Source organism: Rana temporaria, chromosome 9, assembly GCF_905171775.1.
Source record: "Rana temporaria chromosome 9, aRanTem1.1, whole genome shotgun sequence".
Classification (NCBI taxonomy): Eukaryota; Metazoa; Chordata; class Amphibia; order Anura; family Ranidae; genus Rana; species Rana temporaria.
The window spans coordinates 25,241,594-25,262,331 of record NC_053497.1 but is presented as its reverse complement, the minus strand read 5'-3'; the positions used below and the strand labels follow the sequence as shown (position 1 = coordinate 25,262,331).

The window sequence follows — 20,738 nt, the reverse complement described above, 5'->3', positions numbered from 1 at the left end:
CTACTCCGGCTGTCTTCGGGGAGAGTGACGTGCCAGGGCCGGCCGTCAATCATCCTCCCTCTCCATAGGCACGCCCATTCCCCGCGGGAGCTGAAATCTACGATGTCGGATTACAAGGTGAGTCCGGGGTTAAAAAAATCGGGACAGGCATACTGTAGCTCGCGCTACAATGCCTGTCTCGATGGTAAAATGTGTCGGGGGGGGGGGGGGTGAACTACCGCTTTAAGTTTCAAATATAGAAGAGATTTAGTCCTGAAGATCATCCCTAGTGACATGTCTTGTGCAAAAGGAAGCGTTTGCTTAGCTGTGTAGATTGATGACCTACTGAACTTCTGCTACAGACTGAAATTGCCTAAATGATATATTTTATAACTTTTATCCACAGCACTGGTCCCTTGTAATGTACTGGCTGTGGTGAGAGCGTCCCTGCTACCTACCAATTTAGGCATACTTTAGTAAATAACCCCCTAAGTATGCATTCACACCTGGGCGTTTTGTAGCCTAAAGCCTGAAGCTCCAAAACGCCAGAGGGGAAAAAATCCATTATTCTCTATGGAGATGGTTCACATCTCCACTCCAAAACGCCTGAAGTTCAAACAAATTCTGGACCCTTTTTTGTCGCGCGATTCGGGCGTTTTTGAACGTTTGTATTCCCATAGAAACGAATGGAAACGCTCGATTCAAGCGTCTAGCGCGACAACAAGCGTTTCTACGGGCGTTTTGTTGCTTTAATCTGTTCTGTGAAATAGAACATTCACCCAGGAAGAAGATAAAAAAAAATCTAAAAACATGGCAACAAATGATGAAAGAGATGATAATTTTTCCTATTGGCTAAAATAAAAAAACAACGAAGCTCAAAAACGTCGGACAACGCTGTATGCAAACGCGCGAATACGTGCGACAAAACGCCGGAAAACGCTACGCTCAGGTGTGAATGCAGCCTAAATGTCATTCACATAAAATTGGGGTGCAAAATCTTCTACAGCTCTGCATAGAAACCAAATTAGCTTCAAGGTTTTAGGCCTGGTCCACACCTATACAGGTTGCAGTTTGCATATTCCAGGTGCATTTTGCATTTTTCAATACACATTTTTTTTTCATTGAAGTCTCAAGATATGCCGCGTAAGTGCAAATATGCGCCGTCGTATCTATGCAACGTGCCCACAAAACTAAGATACACCTAAAAACAGGCTTCATTCCACCGACGTAATTTGCCTACGCCGGCGTAAAGTGGGCGCATATTTACGCTGGACGCATGTGACGCTCCCATTGATTTTTTATTCAAATATGCAAATGGGGGAGATACGCCGATTCACGATCGTACTTGCGCCCGACGCAGGCTACGACTGGTGCGTGTAAGTTGTACGTACGACGTAAAGTTATGCCCCATAAAGGAGGTGTAACTCAGCAGCATCTATGCAAAGGGCTGCACCAGGGAACACAAGCCGACGTATTTTACGTAGTTTACATTGTACGTGAATATGAATATGACTAGGCATAGGTTACGTTCACTCCGTAGGCAGTGATCCGGCGTATCTTAGGCAGTTGTTCCAACGTGATTGTGAGCATGCGCACTGGGATGCGTCCACGGGATGGCGCATGTGCCGTTCGTTATACGTATCTGTCTGGCGCTCAGCCCATCATTTGCATGGGGTCACGCCTCATTTGCATGGCTCACGCCCACTTCCACCTACGCCGGCTTATGCCTAGGAAACCCAGCGCAGTTTTGGGAGGAAGTGCTTTGTGAATCCAGTGCTTGCCTCTCTGCGCTGCATCGGCGTAGCGTAAAGGAGATACGCTACGACGGCATAAATGTGCGCCAGTGTCTGTGAATCCGGGCCTATGGAACTTAAAACCAGAAAAAAGTCCCTGGCACAGATGTGAACGTGACCCATAGGAAACCATGTTAAATGGACTATAGTGTGTTTCTGAAAAACAAAAAATGCACTAAAAAAAATGCTTGGGTGTGAACCAGGCCTTAGGCTGGGTTCACACTTGTCCGACAACGGTCCTACATTGGGAGCTCATGTAGCATGACGTGTGAAAATCAATGTTTCCCTATGAGAGCTGTCTTAACTGGTCCTACACAAGTCGGTCCGACTTTGAAAATGCTCCCTGTACTACTTTGGTCCTACATTGATCCTACTTCAGCCCATTGAATATCATTGAAGTCGGACCAAAGTAGGAGCCTTGTCCTAACCATCCGACTTTTGACATCAGACTTGTGATTACAGCAGCAGTAAAAGGAATTTATCTCACTCTGGGATTGTTTTGATTGGTCAAAGAACAAGTCAGACTATCACAAAGTCGGATCAAAGTAGTATCCTGTTCATGAAAGTAGGATCAATGTAGGACCAATGTAGGACCAATGTAGGATCAGTGTAGGACCAATGTAGCAGAGCAAAGTAGGATCAAAGTAGTGTAGTAGTGTGAACCCAGCCTCAGGCTGGGTTCACACTACTACACTACTTTCATCCTACTTTGCTCTGCTACATTGGTCCTACATTTATCCTACATTGGTCCTACATCCATCCTACTTTCATGAACAGGATACTACTTTGGTCCGACTTCAATGATATTCAATGGGCCTGAAGTAGGATCAATGTAGGACCAAAAGTAGTACAGGGAGCATTTTCAAAGTCGGACCGACTTGTGTAGGACCAATGTAGGACACTACAAGACGCTCTCATAGGGAAACATTGAACACCGAGCAAAGTAGGATGAAAGTAGTGTAGTAGTGTGAACCCAGCCTTATTGCCAAAGCTTTAATTGAACAAGCAGAAGTTCGAAGCTGATTGGCTACTATGTACAGCTGCATCAGATTCTGAGTGCACCAGTCTTAGTAAATCACCTCCCTCTTGTCACAGTTGACAGTGTAAGCTGCTACAGAGAAATTTAGTCTAGGGGCACCCCATTAAAATGTTGCTAGGTGGTAAAATGGGATAAAAATTTGAAAATAATTTACTAAAAACAATTGAAATAATATGAATATACAAAATGTTGCACTATAAACAAAAATTGCACCCTTTTTTTTTCTCGCATTTCTGGTGATTTCTCGGCTTATTATAAAAAAATATGTTCAAGGTATTTAAAAAAAAAAAAATTATAAAAATGTAATTCACTGTATTTTTAAAAACAAAAGTACTAATGTGCTAAAATTAAGGCCTGCATGAAGGTCACGTCAGATTATTATACTCACTTTTAGGCCCGGGTTTACACTATTGCGAATCGCATCCAATTCGCAATAGCAAGAGAATGTGAATGGCTCTCTATGAAGCCAGTTCACATATGTCCGATGCGGCTCCGGTGTGAATTTGCACAGGAGTCCTGTGTGTCTTTTGGTCTGTTTTTAGGTCTGAATTCAGCCAAAAATTCAGGCTGAAATTGGACCTGAAACGTTGACCCAGGACGCACAGGACCCCTGCTGGGAGCCGCATCGGCATCCAGTGTGAACGGAGCCTTAAAGTGGCTCTGCTGGAGATCTATTTTAATATATCTGGGTTGAGAGGGTGCATTTCATACAGGAAGGTCATTCTATCCAGCAATGCTGAATGAGACACACCTGGGAATGTTTTCACACCAAAGGTTAAACCACTAAAACTCAATAAAAACGCACGTCCTTTGCCAAACACGTGGCCATTTATTAGTAGAATGTTAGAAAAATTTAGTTTTTGGAGCATTCATCAATTTTCTAGTCTTGAGCCCTGGTTCACACTGGGTACGATTTGGAACGATTTGAGATGCGATTTGACATGTCAAATCGCATCTCAAATCGGCGGCAATTGTCGGCAATGGCACTGTCCTAATCAGTGCGACGCCGCATCTGCGATTTCAAAAAGTAGTTCCTGTACTACTTTTTGCGATTTCGGGCCGCGATTTACATTAAATTGCGGCCGAAATCGCGGTAAAATCGCGCATTTTACCGCGATTTTGAATTCGCAGCAGTGTGAACCTAGGCTGAAGAATACAATTGGTGATTTATTTTGGAATGTAATGATGATAAAATTGGAAGGAGCAGGATGGGAACTTTTCTTGAACACATTTCTAATGCCCCGTACACACAATCGGAAATTCCGACAGCAAAAGTCCAATGTGAGCTTTTGAACGGAAATTCTGACCATATGTAGGCTCCATCAGACTTTTGCTGTCGTGAATTTCCGCCAACAAAAGATTGAGAGCTGCTTCTCAAATCGTCTGTATGCAATTCCGACACGCCAACAAAAAAAAAACGCATGCTCAGAATCAAGCAGAAGAGCCGAACTGCCTATTGAACTTCATTGATCTCGGCTTGTCCTACGTCTTGTATGGCACCGCGTTCTTGGCGGTCGGAATTTTCGGCAAAATTTGTGTGACCGTGTGTATGCAACACAAGTTTGAGCCAACATTCCGTCAGAAAAAATGCACGGTTTTCTTGTCGGAATTTCCGATCATGTGTACGTGGCATTAAGGTGTTTTTGTTGGGGAAATTCCATTCAACCAAAAATCTAATAGAATTTTTTCTTAAAAAAAAGATTTCTACTAGAAAAATTTATATATTTTTTTTAATGAAATTCCATTCAACCACTTCATTAAAGCGGATGTGCCACTAAAAAAAATATTAAAAGCCAGCAGCTACAAATACTGCAGCTTCTGAATTTTAATATTAGGACACTTGCCTGTCCTGGAGTCCAGCGCTGATCGCAGCAGAGGAAGAGCGATCGCTCGTCACTCTGCTGCCCCCCCCCTCCATCCTCAGTGAGGGAACCAGGAAGTGAAGCACTCCAGCTTCACTACCCGGTTCCCTACGGCGCATGCGCGAGTTGCGCTGCGCCGCTGATTGGCTCCCACTGTGTACTGGGAGCCGAGTGTTCCCAGAGCACAATGAGGGGAGGACGGGAGGTGACGTTCTGCCCGCAGTTTGCCCGAAACTGTGTGGCCAGAAGTGGGTGCAAATACCTGTCTTTAGACAGGTATCTGCACCCCCCTCCCCCTGAAAGGTGTCAAATGTGACACCGGAGGGGGGGGGGGGTTCCGATCAGCGGGAGTTACACTTTAGGGTGGAGCTCCGCTTTACGTCTCTGTTGGAATTATTGGATGTACTGATGAGGTTTTCCATGTCTGACTAGCTTTAGCAAGTGATTCCTTTTGAATTTGGCTTCAGATGCATTCAAACACTACCTCACAATCTCTGCTCATTATGTTCTGTTACACTAAAATTGAGCAGCTCAGTCAACAATGTTACGCTAAAGCTTGGCCTGTAGGCCAAAAAAAAGAACAGATTTTTTCATCCATGCTATTTAGTGCAGATGGGTGAATTCCCCTGCTGGACTATTGTACTGCAATAGTCCTCACGACAACTGTCAGAATACCCTGCATGTAATTGGACGCAGCCACTGTTTGTCCAACAATTTTCCACCCTGCTCCTTTGATTTTCTTTCAATTAAAGAACATTAAAGGGGTTGTAAATGTAATTTTTTTTCCCCTAAATAGCTTCCTTTACCGTAGTGCAGTCCTCCTTCACTTACCTCATCCTTCCATTTTGCTTTTAAATGTCCTTATTTCTTCTGTTCTTCTGTCTGTAACTCCACACAGTAATGCAAGTTTTTCTCCCTGGTGTGGAGTGTCGTGCTCGCCCCCTCCCTTGGACTACAGGAGATTCAGGACGCTCACTAACACACAGCTCCTTTCTCTATCTGCAACATAGAGAGTGTCCTGACTCTCCTGTAGTCTAAGGGAGGGGACGAGCATGACACGCCACACCAGGGAGAAAGCCTGGCATTACTGTGTGGAGTTACAAACAGAAGAACAGGAAGTGAGGATTTCTCAGAAGAAATAAGGACATTTAAAAGCAAAATGGAAGGATGAGGTAAGTGAAGGAGGACTGCACTAAGGTAAAGGAAGCTATTTAGGGGAAAAATTGTACCTTTATGTAGCGCTCACCCCCCGAAAGAGCCGCTGATTAGTTTGGGATCGGCACATTGAGTTACCTTCTTGGCTTGGTCTAGGGGTGACATCCGTGAGTGTAGATGAAGAGCAAGTATTCAGACACCAAATTAGTTTTCAATGCTTTATTCCAAGGCCCAACATGGCCAACATCAACATGGCACACAATAGAGAAAGGTTGATGAGCGTAGAGAAACTTGAGTATCAGGCCTTGGATATGAAAGAGTGCAAGACTGCTCTCAGCAATAATGTAACTCAGTTAGTCGCCACCCCAATCAGGGTGGGTAAAGTGCCCCCGGACAGGCGACTATCACCGGCCAGGCAGCCGGGGCGCCACTTAAAGATCACTGGGAGGAACAGACCTCTGTCACAGGCCTGACTCAGGGCCTCTGCCACAGGCTTGTCAATTTGAGATATGTGAGATCACGTTGAGTGAATCCTCCCAGTCAATTCAGATAGTGTCACCAACTGACGGCTTGAGCATACCTGTCATGCAGTGTGGTGACCGGATCCCCGATGGTTCGTCTAGGCCTCCTGGACAACCTCTAGTTCTAGGTTCTCTCCGAGCCAATCCCCCATCGCACAGCTCCCAGCTTAGGATATCCTCAGAAGAAGGTTGGGACCCAGCAAGTCGCTGGGGCCCCTCTCAATGTTAGGACGAGGCTCCGCATGGTGCATAACCTCAGTGAAGCAGGCCACGGTGGCGGGGCCCATGCATGCACGTACCCTGAAGGTGGATACCGCACCTGGAACTCGGGCCCCGCACAGCTCAGAAACCAATGGCGGTTGCCACAGATATATCCCCCCCAGCATGCCCAACGAGGGCAGAACTCCTCTGATTGGCTGCTGGGGAAGGTGGGTCTGTCAGAACCCCTCTAGCGCCACCTGCCGCCCGGGGGTGATAACGCACCACCGGAGCGCAGACTGACCTACAGGACAAATTTCGAAATTGGCAACAACCCAAATTTCCACGAATTGTGAATGGGAGTAAACTAACCCTCCCATTCCCCACTAATTTTAGCGTAGCGCCCATACTGAAAGTAAGGGGGCGCTACATTTACAAACCCTTTAAGCAGGAAAGGGTCAACAGGCTCATCCTCTAAGTGGATTTTGACCACTTCAGGAACCGGTCAAAATGTGAACAGTGTAAGGCCAGCTTACATCTAGTACAGTAATTGGCCATTCTTCTAATCAGTCAGTTTGTAAATTTCCGAAAGGTTATTGCAGGACTTCATGGTCATGGACCAGTTCATAAGAATGTTTGCAGAGGGACTGATAATATCTGTTGTAGTGTGGGATTGTGAGATGATGTCTGTTGCCAGGGCATTGCTGGAGGACATTGTAAAAATTTATGAGATGTCACAGAGGAAAAAACATTAGCATGATAAGATGTTTTTGAACTGGGAAGAACTCCAACAGAATTTCTCTTTGAGAAGAATATCTGGTGTTTAATAATAAGCTACTAATGACCATAAATGTTTCTGTAAAATCCCATGCATGGTCAAAAGTCTCAAAACAAAAGATTAACATAGGATGATCATGTATTCTTTATTTTCTCATCGGCACCATTATATGCCGTAATGAATCAGGGACCAGCAAACTCTGGTCCCTTTACTATAGCAAGGTAACACCGACATGTGTTTTTTGGATACTTCTAAGCATGAGGCAAACAGGAGAATATTGTTGTTGTTTTTTTAAATCCGAAAAGTTTTCATTGAACATTTGTAGAAACAACAACTTCCAATGCACAAGTACAGAATGGAATTTTTCAACCAATAATCAGTGGCAGTTGGTGCTCAAAATTTTTGGGGGCACAAACAAAAAAAATCAATTGCAGCCTCACTGTGCCATCAAACGTTGCCACTGTGCCCAGCAATTGTCACCACTGTACCCAGCAATTGTCACCACTGTACCCAGCAATTGCTGCCAGATTTAAATATAAAACAAAAAAAAACGCGCTGCCACAACACAGTCCTCAGGCAGCGGCTAGCGTGTGATAACAGAAAAAATATAACAATATAAAAAAGCCGCGCGGCTTTTTTATATTGTTATAATTGCTGCCAGATTGCTTCCCCGTCCCCCAGCACTTACCTTTCTCGGGTCAGCCACGCTCCCTCGATGTCTTCTCCCAAGTCCCGCCCTCGATGTCGCTTTAGCCAATCAGGTTACCGGTAACCAGACCCAGTGAACCTGATTGGCTGAGACGAGTGTCAGTGTTAACCAGGGAACACACACCCCCTGCGTCCCCTGGTTAACTATTTGGAAGCCGATTAGAGCCAACAGGCTGTAATCGGAAAGCCTATTAGAGCCGTTGGCTCTGATACACTTCCAAACACCAACAAACTGCTGTTATTCAGATGGCCGGCGCTCACCAGGGGGCCAGCCATCTGAATAGTGGGCGGAAGTGGCGACAATACATTGAATTGCAATGCATGAATCTCTATGTGTGTATATACCGTATTTATCGGCATATACCACGCACTTTTTTGCCCTTAAAATCAGGGCAAAATCGTGGGTGCGCGATATACGCCGATACTCGCTTCCCGCGCTGTGTTTGAACGCCGCCGCCGCCGACATACACCGAGCGCAGTACACTCGGCCAGGCTTGGCTCCCCTCACGGTTATGCGAGAGGAGCCGAGCGTGCCCGAGTGTACTGCGCTAGGTATATGTCGGTGGCAGCGTTCAAACACAGCGCGGGATCGGCTCAGAGACAGCGCGGGAGAAGCAGGGAGGACACCACGAAGGCCGCAGACGGACGCCGGACCAGACAAGGCCGCCGATGGACGCCGGGCAAGACACCAAAACTGTAAGTAATAAAAAAAAAAATTCTATCAATTTCACGTCTAGATTAGGGGTGCGCGCTATAGGCAGATAAATACGGTGGGCCATATTCCCGTAATTTTTGGGCGGGCGCCGCGTAAGCCATTTACACTCCGCCGCCCCAACCTACAGGAGCAAGTGCTGTATTCCCCAAACACTTGCTCCGTAGTTTGGGGCGGCGTGGTGTAAATGGCCTGGCGTATGGCCGCGTAAATCCAAGGGGGCGGCTTGTATTTAAATTAAGCGCGCCCCCGATTCTAACGAACTGCGCATGCGCCGGGCTTAAAATAGCCCAGTGCGCATGCTCCAGTTCTCGGTGTAAAACGTCAATGACGCCGACGTGTGCGTCATTGACGTAAAGTCGTATTCGCGGACAACTTAGTAAAACAACGTACCCGACAGGAAAACATGACGCGGACCCGATGCCATACTTAACATGGCCTACGTGGGACTGGCGTAAGGTTACCCCTCATATAGCAGGGGTAACCTTACGCCTACGCTAGCGACGGTTACGCGACGCAATTTCGTACGTGAATCGGCATATCAGGCTCATTTGCATAAACAAATGAGACCTGAACGTAAACGCCACCTAGCGGCCGGCGGAGTAATTACATTTAGGATCCGACAGTGTAAGTGTCTTACACTAGTCGGATCCTAGCCTAAATCCGGCGTATATTGTTTTGTGAATACAAAACAATGATACGCCGGCGGGAATTTCGAATTACGCCGGTGTATCAGTAGATACACCGGCGTAACTTGTTTAAGAATATGGCCCGGTGTGTGTGTGTGTGTGTGTGTGTGTGTATATGTATATATATATATATAATATATAAAAAATATCCTTTTATTGGTTGAACTGGATGGACTTTTTTCAGCCAGACTAACTATGTAACTTGCTTCATCAGCACACTCACCCTGAACTTCTTAGAATAACCCACATACACCTCTTGAATGACCCTTAAAATTCCAAGAGCCTGTACAGAGAACACATGAAGTCCTTTACTATTTATATACAGTATATCTATACATGCTGCTGTGTGCACATCCTTTGCATGTGCTTTGGCTAGTCATATACATTACACTGAGGGCAGGGAAGGTTACTCAATGGAACACGATTGCAAATACCCCTGATTTACTTGTATTTTGACAGGTTGGCAGTATGAATACTGTTTCACATTCATCAATTACTGTCAACCGGTAAATATATAACAAGTATGTTAGAAAAAGCAGCCAACACGCAACAGCTAATTAGGAGAAACATCATGTTCAGAGGCGGAACCCTACCAAAGCCGATAATGTGTCCAACTGAGAAGAGTCTTTGAATATCTTCAAATATATAATTATAAATGTACAAAATAAAAAGTAATATTTTGGGGCAGATCCACGTAGAATTGCATGGGCGCAGCGTATGTGAGATACGCTACGCCGCTGTAACTTTTTTTATCTTCGAATCCAGAAAGAATTTGCGTCGTAAGTTACCTCTCACGGCGTAACGGCGCTTAATTTAAATCGGCGTGTAGGGGGTGTGTTTCGTTTAAATGACTGCGCATGCTCCGTTCCTAAATTTCCCGCCGTGCATTGCGCTAAATGACGTCGCAAGGACGTCATTGTTTTGACGTGGACGTAAATTACGTCCAGCTCGATTCACGGACGACTTACGCAAACAAAATAAAAAAATTTTAATTATACGCGGGAACGACGGCCATACTTAACATTGAGTACGCCACCAAATAGCAGCTTTAACTATACACCGAAAAAAGCCGACTAGAGACGACGTAAAAGAATGCGACGGCCACTCGTACGTTCGTGGATCGTCGGAAATAGCTAATTTGCATACTCGACGCGGAAAACGACGGGAACACCACCCAGCGGACGCCGAAGAATTGCATCTAAGATCTAACCCAGATGCCGTTGTATCTTGTTTTGAGGATTCAAAACAAAGATACGACGCGGGAAATTTGAAAGTACGGCGGCGTACTCTCTTTGTGGATCTGCCCCTTTGTGTTTTGCTACTGTGCTTATGAGATGCAAGTGTTTTTTTTTTGTGATTTCAATCAAGGGTCTCCAATTTGTTCTCTTTGAGGGCCACATTGTATATTTTACACATGTTCTCAGGCCAAAAAAAAAACTTATTTAAAAATGAATCTGCAGAAACGGAAAATAATAGAATTTGACAGGCTGGCGGCAGCTCCACTCACTCCTAAATGATTGAGCCTTATACACGGGGCTAATCTTCCAGTGTGCATGGGGCTTACATCTGTGCAGGGCAGCCATCACACATTTTGGGGCCCCTTACACAGCTTTAGGCAGGGCCCCCTGGAGGAGAGAACCGGGGGGGGGGGGGCTCCTCTCCTGCCACGAGATGGACGGGACTGGGGGGGTTGGTGCTGACGAACAAAAAAAAGTAAATTCAAGTCTTCTCTCCTGCCGCGAGTTGCTAATGTCAGACGAAAAAAAAAATTGAAAAAAAAACGGTGGGGAGGGCCCCTGCCGTGAGTTTCTAAAGGTGAGGGGGTCAGACAGACAGAAAAAACGGGGGGGGGGGGGCATAATCTTTGCCGCGAGTTTCTAAAGGTGGGGGGGCCCCTTACAGGTGTAATGCCTGTACCCCCTGATGGCGGCCCTGCATCTTTGGTCCCGTCAGAACCCCCTCCTATACATTTAGTTCCCACCAGAGTCTCCCCATAAAGCTGTGTCCCTATCAGAGTCTCCCCAAAAATTGGTTTCCCCAACCTTGCGTATATGTGTCCCAATCAGTCCCCCCTCTGCACATTTGTGTCTCTATTAGATCCCCCTTTCTCATTTGTCTCCCCCTCAGAGCTCCCATCACCCATCAGAATCTCCCCTGCAATTTTTTGTTCCCTCCCACACATTTGTGTCCCCATCAGAGCCCCTGTCACACATTTGTCCCCCAAATAGGACCCTTCCATGCACATTTGTGTCTCCATCAGAACCCCCCCCCCTGCACATTTGTGTCCACATCAGAGCTCCACTGCCTATTTGTGTCCCCATCAGAGAAACATGTAATACTTCATATTCCCATCGCACACGTTCCTGGATGAGCGCTCAAATTTGGGTGCTGCAGAAACAACCAGCTGGATACTGGTTCAAGTCACAACGAAGATATTTGCTAGTACACCATGGAACAACATAAATGGTGTCCAAACGGCAGATATGATTAAGCACTCATTTATAGTGCGAAATGCGACAGCTGTTTTACTCCTGTGTAGTGTGCTGTGACTTGTAGTGCATTTTTCCTTTTTTAAATAAAGACAACCATCAAGGAGTGCGGCTTGTGGTGGCAAAATTGGCTTTGTGCAGAGCATACCGCCATTTTGCCCTGTGCTAAAAAGCACATACTCCGTCTTAATGAAATAACCCATCTTTAAGCTAAATAAATTCACTCACCATATATTCATTGCCATTCATTCAAGTCAAGAGACCTCACACCAGCTTGTTCTCAAGTCACCGTCATCGCTGCCTTTCATGGCTTAGCACAGCTCATTTTATTCACCCAAACAGGAAGTGATCACTCCACCAGTTAATCACCTCCCCCATGGGAGTGGTCATCATAGGATGTCCCCTTGCCACAGCAAACACCATATAAGGACATTCCTTCTGACAGGAAGTCCCATAGAATACATGAATAGAATATAATACAATGAATACAATACAATAGAAATACATACAATGCTGGCTAAAGTCTTATGGGCGTTTCTGGGTCAGGGAGTGCCCCCCCCTCACCCAAACCCGATCACAAGCTCTCATATTAATCGCCGATAGAATCCTTAATCTGCGCCGTTCCATAGAATAATGCATATCCAGATTATACCCTTATTAAAGGTGGAATGGAGGCTATCTACAGGCGTACGCTACGAATCCCAAGCCATGCTGATCAGACAAGACCCAGATAAGAGCGCACATCTGTCCATAACCACTAGTGTGCTTGCGGAGTGAGTGCATCCCCTCCTCAACGATCGTCGGTGCTAAATGCACAGAGGGCCCCTCGCTGGCGTATATACGCCCAAGCCGCAAACATCACACTCCAACCTCAAGATATTTTCTACTAACAGACGAGATTCAACCAGCCTCAGACTGCCCCCGTCAGTTCTATTTAGAGCGGGTTGTGGCAGTACTAAGACTGGGTGCCATTATGACAATACATATTAAATACATCTTGAAATTTCCACCACAGGCTGTCCATATTTTCTTTTTCCATTTGCTGCCTTGTGCATTGCCAGCACACTTGATTTTCTGAGACCATACTGATCATCCTAACACAATCCACCTGGGGCGGTAACTTTCTTTCTTTCATTGTCCAAACAGATAGTTTCTTGCATGATCACAACACAAGGAGAGTGCAACGTTTTCGGAGTCACGCAGGACTGATTCACATGCCCGACGAAGGGGCCCTGCATGACTCCGAAACGTTGCACTCTCCTTGTATTGTGATCATGCAGTAAACTATCCGTTTGGATGCTATTTATGTCATTCCATGGCAAATATCTTCATCAGAGAAACACAACCCCTGCCCATTTGTATCACCAGTGGTCTCTCCCACATACATTTCTCATTTATATCAGTGTGCTTCACAGTTTAGACCAGCTTGCAGATCTGTTGCACCTCCTGGCTCCATGCCGAGGCATGTTGTACACAAAATTACAGTGGTAAAAAACATGGATACACAGCGCAGTGGGATATCGGAGTTGCAGGTTTGTGGTCCTAGCAACCAACAGCACGGTGAGGTGAGGGGGGGTGTTGGGCAGCTTTGTCGGGTTGCAGAACCTGTGCTGCATCCTGCCAGGGGTTGAGTGTGCAAAGCAGCTTGAGCAGAGGCCAACCTTACACTGAGTCTGAGGATTGCAGGCCAGAAAAACTGGCCATACTTTGGAGACCCCTAATTTAGATGGTTACGTTTTTTGGGGGCACATTTTCCTTCACTTTCTGTCCTGGAGACACATAATGAAGTAAGAGGAAACTGATGTCCTCATTGGAAGATTTCCCCCCCCCCCCCCCCGTTCTGATGACAAAGATCACCAAGACAAATAGACAAGAGGGGATCTTTGTCATCTTTGTCGTCCTTTTGACCCCACATCTCACTGTAAAGAGGACCTGTCGTGCTATATTCCTATTACAAGGGATGTTTACATTCCTTATAATAGGAATAAAAGTGATCAAAATTTTTTATTTTTGTGGAAAAAAGTGTCAAATGAACAATAAAATGTTTTTTTTTTTTAAAGTGCCCCTGTCCCCGTGTGCTCGCATGCAGAAGCGAACGCATACGTAATTCTCGCCGACATATGAAAACGGTGTTCAAGCCACACATGTGAGGTATCGCTGCGAAACGTTGGAGCGGGAGCAATAATTTTGGCCCTAAACCTCCTCCGTAACTCTAAACTGGTAACCAATAAAAATATTTAAAGCGTCGCCTATGGGGATTTTTAAGTAGCAAAGTTTGGCGCCATTCCACGAGCATGTGCAATTTTGAAGGGTGACATGTTGGGTATCTATTTACTCGGCGTAACTTCATCTTTTTCACATTATGCAAAAACATTGGGCTAATTTTACTGTTTTTTTTTTTAAGCACAAAACTTTTTTTTAAAACGCGTTAGAAATTGCTGCGCAAATACTGCGCGACATCAAAAGTTGTAATGACCGCCATTGTATTCTTTAGGGTCTTTGCTAAAAAAGCATATATAATGTTTTGGGGTTCTATGTAATTTTCTAGCAAATAAATGATGATTTTTCCATGTAGGAGAGAAATGTCAGAATTGGTCTGGGTGCTCCAGAACCCCTGAAGGTGCTCCCTGCATGTTGGGCCTCTGTATGTGGCCACGCTGTGTAAAAGTCTCACATGTGTGGTATCGCCATACTCGGGAGGAATAGCAGAATGTGTTTTGGGGTGTAATTTTTGGTATGCATATGCTGTGTGTGAGAAATAACCCACTAATATGACAATTGTGTGAGAAATAACCCACTAATATGACAATTGTGTGAAAAAAAAAAAATCTTGATTTTGCAAAGAATTGTGGGAAAAAAATGACAACTTAAAAAAACTCACCATGCCTCTTTCTAAATACCTTGGAATGGCCTTCTTTTCAAAAAGGGGTCATTTGGAGGGTATTTGTACTTTTCTGGCATGTTAGGGTCTCAAGAAATTAGATAGGCCTTCAGTACTTGAGGTGTGATCAATTTTCAGATATTGGCACCATAGCTTGTGGACTCTATAACTTTCACAAATACCAAATAATATACACCAATTTGTACTTATTTTTACCAAAGATATGTAGTATAAATTTATGAAGAAAAATTACAAATTTTCAAAAATTTATAACAGAAACGAGAAAAATAGCGCAAAAAATAATAAACCCAACTGTGATTAAATACCAAGAAAGCCCTATTTGTGTGAAAAAAAGGACAAATATTTCATATGGGTACAATGTTGTATGACAGTAATTGTCATTCAAATTGTGAGAGCACCAAAAGCTTGTTAGGAAGGGAGTTTAAGTGGTCAAGTGGTTGAAGCCCAAACTGTTTTTAGTATCATCATATAAGAGTAGAAAAGGGGTTACATATGACGTCATATACTTTCATCTCTTCAGCCGGCGATCCTGTGCACCATAAGAACGATCATAGTGGCAGTTCCGCCGCTTGATCGTTCTAATAGGCGACAGGAGGGGACGTCCCCCCTCCCGTCGCCACCTGGTGCTTCTCTGGGCTCTCCTGTGCCATCGGAGACACGGAGAAACGATCTGCTGGCGCCGGATGGGAGGCATAGAGATGACTTTTGACCAGATGGTCACCAGTCATCTCTATAATCGTCGGAGGCCCAGGCGCGATGTTATGACGTCACGCCCGGGTACCGGAATGTAAACAAAGCCGCAATCGTGGCTGTAAGCATGAGATCCGTGAATTTTTTTTCACGGATCTCACACTTTCCAGCTTGGAAAGCTTATTGACCCTGCATCTCTCCATAAAAAGTACCTGTCACAAACTATTCCTATTACAAGGGATGTTTACATTCCTTGTAATAGGAATAAAAGTGTAAAAATAAAATAAATTAAGTAAAATAAAATAATAAAAAAAAAATTGAAACGCCCCTGTCCCCGGTAGCTCGCGCTTTAGAAGCGAACACACACGCAAGTCCCGCCCACATATGTAAACGCTGTTCAAACCACACATGTGAGGTATCGCCGTGTGCGTTAGAGCACCAGCAACAATACTAGCACTAGACCTCCTCTGTACCTCTAAACTGGTAGCCTGTAAAAAAAATTAAACAACGCCTATGGAGATTTTTAAGTACTGAAGTTTGGCGCCATTCCATGAGTGTGCGCAATTTTAAAGCGTGACATGTTGGGTATCTATTTACTCGGCGTAACTTTTTCTCTTTCACATTATACAAAAAAAATGGGCTAACTTTACTTTTTTGTTATTTTTTAATTAATGAAACCGTTTGAAATATGATTGCGCAAATACCGTGCGAGATAAAAAGTTGCAATGACCGCAATTTTATTCCCTAGGGCAGGGATATGCAATTAGCGGACCTCCAGCTGTTGCAAAACTACAAGTCCCATCATGCCTCTGCCTCTGGGTGTCATGCTTGTGGCTGTCAGAGTCTTGCTATGCCTCATGGGACTTGTAGTTCTGCAACAGCTGGAGGTCCGCTAATTGCATATCCCTGCCCTAGGGTGTCTGCTAAAAAAACATATATAGTGTTTGGGGGTTCTGAGTAATTTTCTAGCAAAAACATTATGGGCCAGATTCAGGTAGAAGTGCGGCGGCGTAAAGTATCGTAGATACGTTACACCGCCGCAAGTTTTCATCGCAAGTGCCTGATTCACAGAGCACTTGCAATGAAAACCTACGCCGGCGGCCTCCGGCGTAAGCCCGCGTAATTCAAAGGGGCGTGTGCCATTTAAATTAGGCGCGCTCCCGCACCGGACCTACTGCGCATGCTCCCTTTTGAATTACCCGCCGTGCTTTGCGCGAAGTGACGTCATTTTTTCGAACGGCGACGCGCGTAGCGTAATTCCGTATTCCCGGATGGCTTACGCAAACGATGTGAATTTTTAGATTTTGACGCGGGAACGACGGCCATACTTTACACAGCACATACGTGTGCTGTGTAAAGTTAAGGCACCCAAAACGACGACTAACTTTGCGACGGGAAACTAGACTAGCGGCGACGTAGCGAACGCGAAAAACCGTCGTGGATCGCCGTAACTCCTAATTTGCATACCCGCCGCTGGTTTACGACGCAAACTCCCCCCAGCGTCGGCCGCGGTACTGCATCCTAAGATCCGACAGTGTAAAACAATTACACCTGTCGGATCTTAGGGATATCTATGCGTAACTGATTCTATGAATCAGTCGCATAGATACTCTGAGAGATACTCCGTCGTATCTCGGCTGTGAATCTGGCCCTATGATTTTTGCATGTAGGAGAGAAGTGCCAAAATAGGCACGGTATGGAAGTGGTTAATTTGGGGGGGGGGGGTCCTTCACTTCTTCTGAAGACACTTCATAAAGTGAGAGATGTCCCCACTGGAAGGTTCCCCTCATTTGATGTTCTGGTGACAATGGTCACTAGGATAAGTAGACAGGATCGGACCTAGATAGCAATCCAAACCTGACAAGGGTTCTAATCAACACTCTACCAACAATTGAAAAAATAAAAGTTTTGGCCTTGGTATACTCAACAAAAAGCAAATACATAAAAGCATATACATATCTATTCAGTTCATATTGATAATATTGAGTCATAATGTAATACTATAGTATAATATTCTTTTTTTATTCTTGTTTTCAGTTTCTATCAGAATTTTGATGATCCTAGCTAGCCTGAACAGTTGTACCAACCCTTGGATCTACACCATCTTCAGCAGCAGTGTTTCCAAAGACATCCAAGCCATCCTGTGCTGCTGCGTCTGTAAAAAAAGACAACGCAAAAACTCTCTGCCTGAAGACTCCTGTTTTACTGGTTCCACCTCGTTACCCAAAGAGTCCCTGTACTGAGCACAAAGCCAAAGACATACAAGGAGATGGAGGCACTGTAGTGCCGACCAGTCCGAGGTCCCAAAGAAAAAAAAAAAAGGACAAGCAGAAGATCTGTGGCAATAAATAGGGAAACAAAGGTGACAAAGTCAGATCTGCTTATCAATGATTTCACCGTGTCACGAAAATATCTAAGATACAGAAAATTAGGAATAAGCCACTATGTGTATAAGAACAAGCTTCTTTCTTTTTAGACTCTTTGATCAAACTGCACCTTATGAAGTCAAGGAAAGCAACAAAGATGTGAAATGCTGTAGGTACCTATAAAGCTGCTTGATAAGGACCTATACTTGTCGGCAACAACACTTCTCTCATATGGGACACTGATGGACCAATGTCAAATTATCAAGCAACATTTACTTTGAATAATGGTCTATTGGATGCAGATCATCATGTTTCGGGATGAAAGGCACAGCAAATTGCTTAAATGACATCTCAAGAATGTTATTTACTCTATTTTCACAGGCCGGAATGAACCTCTTCATCCGTTTTTCTATTTTCAATAACTATGCGTTCCTAAGTCCTGTGTTCAGGAGATGAGTTGAGTTAGGCTCATTGACGAGTCTACTACTACTTTTTAGACTTGCTTATGATGTAAAAAGCTAAATCTGCTTAAATATTTATGTAATATAAGAGAAAATGAATGTATAAATGATTTCTATTTGTAGTAAGATTATGTTTATGAAGTCATCCACTCACTGAATAATATAAAATGTACTTGTTCTTTTGGATGAAACATTAACTTGTAAAGAAAGGAGATGGCAAAGCTTTCAAAAGTGTTATCTTCTGAACCAAGAACACACATAATGAGGGATGGGAGATTTTAGAATTGTACATGTAATCAGATAAAGGTAAACTTCAACACAACAAGGCTTTCCAAAATGGGCTTCCGACAAAAGCTCAAACCATGCATACTCAAAGGATCGCCAGACCAAAACCAGATAAGAGTCCAAGAGAATTTTAATTTACTAACAGTTAAAATTATCTTAACCGGTTAAGACCCGGACATTTAGGCAGCTAAATGCCCAAGCCAGGTTTTGCGATTCGGCACTGCATAGCTTTAATAGACAATTGCGCGGTCGTGCGACGTGGCTCCCAAACAAAATTGGCGTCCATTTTTTCCCACAAATAGAGATTTCTTTTGGTGATATTTGATCACCTCTGCAGGTTTTATTTTTTGCGCTATAAACAAAAATAGAGCGACAATTTTTAAAAAAATTCAATATTTTTTACTTTTTGCTGTAATAAATATCCCCCAAAAACATATCTAAACAATATTTTTTCCTCAGTTTAGGCCGATACGTATTCTTCTACATATTTTTGGTAAAAAAAAAAATCGCAATAAGCGTTTATCGATTGGTTTGCGCAAAATTTATAGCGTTTACAAAATAGGGGATATTTTTATTGCATTTTTATTAATTTTATTTTTTTATTACTACTAATGGCGGCGATCAGCGATTTTTTTCGTGACTGCGACATTATGGCGGACACTTCGGACAATTTTGACACATTTTTGGGACCATTGTCATTTTCACAGCAAACAATGCATTTAAATTGCATTCTTTATTGTGAAAATGACAGTTGCAGTTTGGGCGTTAACCACAGGGGGCGCGGAAGGAGTTAGGCTTCACCTAGTGTGTGTTTACAACTGTAGGGGGGTGTGGCTGTAGGAGTGACGTCATCGATTGTGTCTCCCTATAAAGGGGATGGCACGATCGATGCAGCCGCCACAGTGAAGCATGGGGAAGCCGTGTTTACACGCGGCTCTCCCCGTTCTTCAGCTCCCGGGACCCCAGCGGCGATCGGGTCCGCGGGTCCCAGAGCTTCGAAACCGGGTCGCGGGCGCGCGGCTGCCGCCCATGGCTGGGTAGATGTACAGGACGTGCCGGTACGTCCATCTGCCCAGCAGTGCCATTCTGTGAACGTATATCTACAGGCGGCGGTCCTTAAGTGGTTAAACTCCTTTTATCCAGTTTTGGTCTGGTGCTCCTTTCCGTATTTCTATAGCTTGAGCTTATGAACCAAGACCTATATCTCAAAAAACTAAAGCTCAGGGCTTTTTTTCTCAGGGAATAGGTGTAGGAACTCCACCCTTCCGAGTCTCCCTTTGTCTCCACCCTCGTCCCTTGGTTCCACCCCCTACCCACCTTCCAGTACAGCACCTTTCAGAGAATACAGAACCAAGTATTTTGTGCTACTCAGTAATATCTATGGAATTTGGTAATGAAAACAAGAAAGATAGTAAGACAGATACCTTGCAAACTCCACCCCAGAAACAATAGACCCTCCGCAGCAACAATTGACTCCCCACACAACAAAAGACTTTCCCCCAGCAACAATGGATCCCCAACAACACTATACCACTCCAGCAACAATAGTCTCCACCCCAGAAAAAATATATCCCTGAGCAACAATGACCCCCCCACACAACACTATACCACTCCAGCAACTCTAGCGTGTCGTGATCCTACAGGGTAAAATGACCGCACCAGCCAAGCAGACACTGGCTGGAATAGCGCCCAGAGGCAATTCAGTTCGCATGTGTAGCGCTATAGAAGTCATTCATTCATTCATTCAATAGACCCCTAGCCGAAATAACAGATTTACCGGCAGCCGGCATCAATAGACTCTCCAGCAACAATGAACCGCTTCCTCAATAGTAGATCCCACCCATCAACAATTGACCCCCCCCAGCAAAATAAGACCCTCCCCACCAGCAACAGTAGACTTACCAGCAACAATAGACCCCAACCCCAAAACGGATCCCCATCAGCGACAATAGATACCCCAGCAGCCAGCATCAATAGACCCTCCAGCACCCTTTTCCAGTACATACATTCATTGCTGGAGGTGCCGGAACTGCGTTCCCCCATGTTCCTGCAGTCAAAAAGCCCTGCTAAAGCTTAATCCTCTTAGTATAGACTAGACTCTGGAAGTGTGT

At 44.6% G+C, this 20,738-nt stretch overlaps 1 protein-coding gene across 3 annotated transcripts in view; it reads left to right on the top strand.

Moving 5' to 3' along the window:
• AVPR2 (arginine vasopressin receptor 2) overlaps nt 1-18,470 on the top strand; it is a 203,589-nt gene extending 185,119 nt beyond the window's left edge. For all 3 annotated transcript variants that reach the window (XM_040322994.1, XM_040322993.1, XM_040322995.1), the window contains one exon: nt 17,553-18,470. In XM_040322994.1, coding sequence (XP_040178928.1) covers nt 17,553-17,758 — 206 coding nt within the window. In that variant the 3' untranslated portion in view covers nt 17,759-18,470. The remainder of the gene's footprint in view (nt 1-17,552) is intronic.
• Nucleotides 18,471-20,738: the final 2,268 nt, after the last annotated feature.